Source organism: Trichophyton verrucosum (assembly GCF_000151505.1).
Source record: "Trichophyton verrucosum HKI 0517 chromosome Unknown contig00205_1.f1.exp, whole genome shotgun sequence".
NCBI classification, from domain to species: Eukaryota; Fungi; Ascomycota; class Eurotiomycetes; order Onygenales; family Arthrodermataceae; genus Trichophyton; species Trichophyton verrucosum.
Genome location: NW_003315517.1, coordinates 258,533 through 265,846, shown reverse-complemented (window position 1 = coordinate 265,846; position 7,314 = coordinate 258,533). Strand labels below are relative to the sequence as shown.

Here is a 7,314-nt window from a genome sequence, read left to right as displayed (position 1 = left end):
TTTTATTTTCTTGAAAGCTTCAAGGCAAAAAAGACGAAGATCGAAGAGACGAACGACGGCGCAAAGAACACCATCGTCGACCCGTGAGAAATCTGCTGTTGTTTTTACGAGCTCTTGGATCGGATCCTTTTACCGCCTGATTCTCGGGCACGGTCAACGCAGCCGTGTTGAAAGAGCATCCCGACGCCGTTCCATCACTAGAAGAAAAATCTTCATAACCCTCGATTTGTACAATATACCGGACAAGGCTGGCCTGTTGTTCTTTCCAAGCTTGAGGATCAGTTCGAATTGCACGATTTCGGCCATATTTCAGATATTATAATACCTTGCACGCAGTTACTTTGGCATAATGGATCACACCCGCGACCCGTGTCCCTATGTCATCCTCAGTGATTTTGGCGGTGCCTTTAGCATGGGTGTACGTTTATCCCTTGTATCAATCGTGCTGTTTTAATATTCGTCCCTCCTCAGTAATTGGCATAGCTGAACTGACTTGGTTGTTATCAATATAAAGGCTATCGGTGGTGCAGTCTGGCACGGTGTTAAGGGATTCAGAAACAGTCCGTACGGTGAGCGGAGAATAGGAGCCATCACAGCTATTAAGGCTCGAGCACCAGTTCTCGGCGGTAACTTCGGTGTCTGGGGTGGTCTCTTTTCAACATTCGATTGCACAGTCAAGGGAATACGGAAGAAGGAGGATCCTTACAATGCCAGTACGTCAATCATTTATAGCATCATTTGGGGACCCGTGAACTAACTCGTTGTTATTAGTTATTGCTGGATTCTTCACTGGCGGTGCACTGGCTATCCGTGGTGGAATGAGGGCTGCACGAAACTCCGCCATCATGTGTGCTTGTTTCTTGGCTGTTATCGAAGGTGTTGGTATCGGATTCCAGAGAATGATGGCTGATAACACCAGATTAGACGTGAGTTTTATCCTAGAGTTTCTTCTCTTTTCACTCCCAGCTAATATATATCGCATATAGGCGCCTCCACCTCCACCCAGCGGCTCATCGAACACAATGGCTGCGTAATAAATCCAATCATATATACCAAGCTGGCCTCGTACCTCGATTCTTTTCACGCCAACGAATTTATTTTGGCACCTATTGCCTTGCTTGGGGTTTAACGTTGTCCTCATATTCTCCTTCGACTTTCCCATCTTATCTGGAGTTATTCGGTCTCGTTTTATTTGTCAGGGGCATGGGTTATAAATAGATGATGCTTACTTGTCTTCCCCCTTTCCCTCTGGTTTTCCTCCAATCCTCCCTTCTTACCCTTCTTATAATGTCCTTATTAAACTCCGATTTCTCACAGGATGTCTCGATCAACCTCTCCAAAAACGCCTGAAGCCTTCCTTCACTGTTTGTCCCGATCTCATCCTGTTCAACTACACTCATAAATTACGCATGTTCCCCAGCGCATATACGGGCAATGCCGCCTACAGCTGCCATGCATTCCCAAATTCCCATGGATATATGCCCAATTTCTCTCTTCTCTTTTGGCGCTAATGATTGTTGGAAAGCGAGAATACCTTCCGCGCCCTGTACATTACCTACACATTGCAGTGAAAAAAAAGCCATATCAATTGCAACTAACTCATTGATCGACGTTGTACTGTTTCCTCCCATTCCCACCCTCCCTATATGTCCCCCTTGCCGCTTTAGCTCCACGTGACCATACCCCTGCCCAGCCCAGGTGCAACGGCTACTTCTCCGCCCTTTAGCCGAGCGTGGAGTTGGATCCATATCAGTTTCATTGTACAAAGCCACCTGAAGAACCTATTTCCCGCCTGTTAGCTGACCGACGCGGACATCATGACGGTTACATATGCGGCCTCCTCGGAATCCACGCCGCAGCCGCGTTTTAGGCCCACGGTTATCATCCACGGCGGTGCGGGGAATATTGTACGCTCCAGGATCCCTCCAGAGTTATACGAGAGATATCGAGCGTCCCTATTGAAATACCTGCATTCGACTGTTACTCTTCTCAATGGTGAGCAGGAAGAAGAAGACGGGACCAAGAAGAAGATTACGCCATATTCTGCTATTGACGCAGCCGTACATGCTGTGTCATTGCTAGAAGATGACGAACTATATAACTGTGGACGGGGAAGCGTGTTTACGCTTACTGGCACCCACGAGATGGAGGCTTCAGTGATGGTTTGTTCACTCCTCCCTGAAACCCAGGGATGCGAAGATGTAAAGCGAGCACTGATTAAGCGCGGTGCCGGAGTCATGATGCTGAAAAATGTTCGCCATCCAGTACAACTAGCGAGGGAAGTTCTTCTGCGAAATGACGTTGAAGGCCACAGGGGTAATGGCGAGAGTATGCATTCTCATCTCTGTGGTCCGTATGTGGAATCCCTCGCGAAGGAATGGGGGTTGGAATCCAAACCCGACGAATGGTTTTTCACCCAGAAACGATGGGACGAGCACATGAAGGGACTAGGTAAAGGGGCTTCAATTGACCATGACTCTTTGCCTAAACCGGGAGAAGATATCTCGAAATATCTCAGTCAAGGAACAGTTGGATGTGTATGTCTTGACCAATGGGGGAACATTGCTGCTGCCACAAGCACAGGAGGGCTGACCAACAAACTGCCCGGGCGGATTGGCGATACCTCAACGCTTGGGACCGGATACTGGGCTGAGGCCTGGGATGTTCCCAGCTCGTCAACTCGTCGGGCTCTCGGACTGTCTTGCACCGGTAACGGTGACTCGTTCGTCCGTGTAGCCGCTGCTCACTCGGCCGCCTCATTGTTGAAGCTGGGTGCAAAGGATTCGCTTGCGGATGCTATTACCGCCATTGCTGGACCTGGCGGAGAACTTCAGCGCTCAGCAGGCCCAAGGTGGGGAGTGACTGGAGAAGGTTCGGGAGGAATCATTGGTATCGAAGCCGAAGTGCCACACGATGCCGAACAGCGTCAGAGCGAAGAGCCGATCAAGGGAAAAGCAGTATTTGACTTCAACCGTGGCGGCATGCTTCGAGCCTGGACGGAAGAAGATGCCGATGGTGTACTAAGGGAGAGAATGATGGCGTTTAGAGATGAGTATTACTCTTAAATTAAACACTATGCTAGCATTACATACATTCATAAACCTATTTCGTTAAACTGTTTCGTATTCTTCGTTAAAATTTGCATACATCATAACATAAAATATACTCCGTTAGGATATCCACATAGAGCGTTCTACCAACCTTCCAGGACCTTCAGCCTAGCCCTTACTCCATCTGCTGGCCGGTTAGTTATACCTGGTGTGATCTCCAGTTCTTTATCTGGGTCTTCAAGTTCCATCTCAAACCTTCCTGCAAGTACAGCGACCAAACACATTAACTCACCCTTCGCAAAAGTGTTCCCAATACAGCTTCGAGGCCCATGTATAAAAGTAAGGAAGGCATAGTTTGACTCAGCACCACCGGTATTTGCACAGCCTGGGGCCAGCCAACGGTCTGGGTTGAAGACATCTGCATCTTCTCCCCAGAACTCAGGATTTCGGTTCGTTGCTCGAGGTGCAATGACAATATTGGTTCCTTTTTTGATAGGTTGGCCGGCAATGACGGTATCGCGAATTGCCTGGCGAGTAGTAACGGTAACAGGTGGGTAGAAGCGAAAAAGCTCATTGCAAAATGCGTTGAGGTAAGGTAATGTGTCCAGAAGGGTGGAGGAGATATGTCGTAATCCATTTACGTCCTTATTTTGCCCCGGCGACGGAATTTTAGCCCTAACCTCTTCACGCAATCGACTTTGAACCTCTGGATGGGTACATAGTATGCGTGTGCCATATTGCAGAGCTATGGAAGTTGTCTCGTGGCCCGCAGCCAGGAAGGTCATGATCTGATCAACTAAACCTTCTTCCGTGAAGTTGCCGCTTTCAAGAGCGACGGATATAATATCACCACTTGAGTCATCAATCTTCTTGGAAGAGAGTTCATATCGTTTCCGCTGAACAAGCAACCGAGAAATTTCGCGGATCTTTTGAGACGCAGCAGTGATTGTCCTTACATATGGCAGTGGTAAGTAGAAGAACAATTCCGGCCATGTCAAGAAGACGACATTCCGAATGAGCCTAGTAAAAGGACCTGGAGTAGTGAACATCTTTCGGTACTCTTCTCGGAGCTCATTTACTGACTCGAGATCATAGCCCATGCCAGCCAGTCCAATTATCTCCAGGGTTGCCCTTCCAGTATAGTCAGCAAATGAAATGATCTTTTCATCTGTAGGGAGGGGAGCTATGTCCTCTGCTATCCTTTCGGCCATCTCTACCGATTTCTGCCAGAAGATAGGGTAGAGCTCCTTGATATGGCGGAACGAGAATGCAGGGTTCAAGTTCTTCCGTTGGACCTTTTTAGAAATTGTCAGCTACAAAGTCTGTGATAACTGTATGAGGTGGCTGCAGCACTAGCGGGCTTACCCTGTGCACATCTCCTTCCGCAAGGATGACACCAATACCGGTAACCCAGCCTATAGATGCAACCAATGCGCGGGTCTTTGCAAAGTCATAAGCCCGATTGACCAGTACATCTGCCAGGGCCTTTGTTGATGTGACTAGCAGTCGCTCTCGGTTCAACATGAAGTAATAGCGAATGATCCCGTCATTGGGTACTTCTCTGGTCCATTTTGCACTTGGAGTACCTTGGGAAGATGCCTGAAGAATTTTGAAGTGTCCATTCCAAATGCTTCTTCCCTTTATAGCATTGTAAAAGTCAGGAAATTTATTATACGTTCATAACCAATGGGTTTAGCCAAAGATCACGGGCGGACTTACCGGTGGGACGGGAAGGTGTTTATATGGTGTGAAGAAGATAGGGTATAAAATGACAAGATACACTGCTCGGATGGCAAGGTAAGTCGTGAAGAGAACTGGCAACGTCCGTGCAAAGGACCCAGAAATGGAATACTTGGGGAAATAGGAGACTAGAAGAAACGTCAAGGCTACGGACAAACCAAGCCCAAGTAAAATGGCCATCTTGACGTCTGTCGTTCCAAACCTAGCGGCTAGAGGTTGAGCAAAGCAGCCGACTCCTTGGTCCACACGGCCTTAGGAGGGGGATGTATTTTCGTAGTTATAGCATAGGAGTCGAGCGGCTGAACACGATCCCTGTGGCATCACGGCGTTCGGGAGATGAAACCCTCCGTTTGTGAACATCAAGTAGGTTGGTTGGTTGGTTGATGCCGGGGGCAAGGATTTCAGCATTCGTATCAATAACGGGTTTCGGCATATGTAAAGCTGAGCACATAGCCGCGGCTTCAAGGCTTTGATAGCTGTTAAAGTACTCTGTAGTTGCTTGTGTATGAAGTAGTGACTTAGCTAACTAGTTACTCTGTAACTCTGTGACAAGACGTTAGTTAGGCAGGCTGTGAGAAGCTTGTTCAAAACTCCAAGGCGCTCGTGTTTCTTCAATCTGAATGGAAAGCGGTCCAGCAAACCCCCTCCGCCGCCATTCCAGGAGAATCAATTCCCTGCGGGCTATTGAAAAGCCAGTCAATTGCCGACTCGCAGCTCTTTTCGTCGCTGGATTTCACTCTTTTGAGTGTCAAAAAAATAATAATACAAGAGCGCAGTAAGAGATCCGTATCTTGATACGTAAAAGAGGTCTATTATGAGCACCCTATTGGCTGTCATCGCTGACCGTTGGTATTATTTCTGTATGAAGCTGACTCTGTGATGAATAAGCAGTATTATGTAACAACTATTAGCTTAGATAAGCTGTTATCATCACATGACATTCCAATAAAATATACTCACGTGATAAATTAGTCATCATGAAAATTTCTTTAACTTACATAAGCAGCAATAACCACAGCCTTAACGGCGATAAACAACTTCAAAAGCCGCAACACAACAACACCCACAACCACTCGGATGGAGATGCGAGCGAAAAACAGCCCCTGAATAATATTTTTGCCCTATTATTGTGGCGCGAGCGATGAAGAATTGACGTGGAAAACGCTCATTTCGAAGTGGAAATGCTGGTACTGCCCAAGTTACGGTAATCAGGGACAACTCCACCATACAACAACCTTTGCCTCAAGCTGCTCCATCAAAATGAGCCATTCTGAACAGTTCAGCTAAGTAAAGAAATCATGTAAGTTGATGGCAGTGAGCTTTTGGGTGCGGATGGCTGATGCTATCGACATATTTGATATGAAGCAAGAGTACGGAGTACTGTGTATGCTAGACTGGTTGAACAGCAAACCTGAAAACCAAATTAGTTCACAGCTAAAGAGAAAAGGACGTGTTCTTGCTAGAAGCTGGCTTAACATCCGTCTGCCTTTTTATCGAGTGTTACATTCACCTGAGAAGATAATTTTTGTGACTTTTACTCTAAAACAGGAGGTTTTCATTGATGCCCAGAGGTTGAAACATGAGCATGTGGGGACTCGATTGAACACTGCCTTAAAGTGCCAATCAATGGACTGCTCTCCAAAGCCTTTTCAAGCTTTTATTAAAGCTGGGCTCACATTTGTGCTCGTTAGAGAGCTCTGACATTGATGACGCAGCTGGGTACCATCGAGGCCATACGATCACCCCACAACAGGAGCTTCCCACTGCCACGACTTCGGTCTTTCCGCCTTCTGATCAGTAGCCATGGATACTTATGGAGCTCGTATCATAGTTAAATCAGCAGCTTGAACTTGCGACTGTCGCCAAGGCTGGATGTAACTAATGGTTATGAATATTCTGGAAAATGCTCATCTCCCCGAGTCATTTGTCTGCTCTCTGACCGAGGGGTGGCAAACTTGAAGATCCCAACCTCTCCCCGGGATATTAGCATTTGTTCAGCAGCCTCATGATCAATAGGGAGTGCATATATTCTACATATCACATCTGATCATCGTTGGATATTCGAAAGCTCAGGGTTATTCTGCCGTTCTTCTACCATGTTTTCCACCACGGTACAAGGCTCGTTCTGACGTACTCCGGAGGGGCTACCAAGACCGGTCAACTATTTTTGTGCCAAATCACTCCATCAAGACTCCGTATTTATAAAAAAGAAAATACTTCCCATTGGCCAGGAATTAGCCGGAAATTAGTTGACTGGCAGAATCTGGGGATCGGCAGTTCTTAAAACTCCGAGCGCTAATCTCGCAAGTCAGAGCCCTTCACCGTTCCGTTCGAGCGAGCACAGTCGCAACATGCGGCACAAGCGGAGTCGTTTGACTAGTTTCCACACTAAAGGTTCTCGAAACGAAACACGGGTTAGAGAACTGGTTCTCCATGTGGAAATACCCCATAAGGCACCATTGATTCTATTTTAATTTCACTGTACTGAATCTTTTTCAGGGAGATTGATAGTGATCGTGGATGG

The 7,314-nt window shown here is 47.0% G+C and overlaps 3 protein-coding genes across 3 annotated transcripts; 2 read left to right on the top strand and 1 right to left on the bottom strand.

The window, feature by feature from the left end:
- Nucleotides 1-514: 514 nt before the first annotated feature.
- On the top strand, nt 515-986 carry TRV_02346 (Mitochondrial import inner membrane translocase subunit (TIM22), putative; the record flags this gene model as incomplete). The annotated part of the gene is made up of 2 exons (XM_003023553.1): nt 515-713; nt 772-986. Coding segments are annotated over 2 exons (414 nt in total), but the record flags the coding sequence as incomplete, so codon positions are not given.
- An 831-nt stretch (nt 987-1,817) lies between these two features.
- On the top strand, nt 1,818-3,065 carry TRV_02345 (uncharacterized protein; the record flags this gene model as incomplete). The annotated part of the gene is made up of 1 exon (XM_003023552.1): nt 1,818-3,065. One exon carries the CDS (start codon nt 1,818-1,820, stop codon nt 3,063-3,065), a length of 1,248 nt encoding a protein of 415 aa, XP_003023598.1.
- Nucleotides 3,066-3,193: 128 nt separating this feature from the next.
- Nucleotides 3,194-4,970, bottom strand: TRV_02344 (cytochrome P450 oxidoreductase, putative; the record flags this gene model as incomplete). Its single annotated transcript, XM_003023551.1, has 3 exons — nt 3,194-4,363; nt 4,416-4,688; nt 4,770-4,970. The coding sequence occupies 3 exons, from the start codon at nt 4,968-4,970 to the stop codon at nt 3,194-3,196; spliced, it is 1,644 nt and encodes a 547-aa protein (XP_003023597.1).
- Between the last annotated feature and the right edge of the window lie 2,344 nt (nt 4,971-7,314).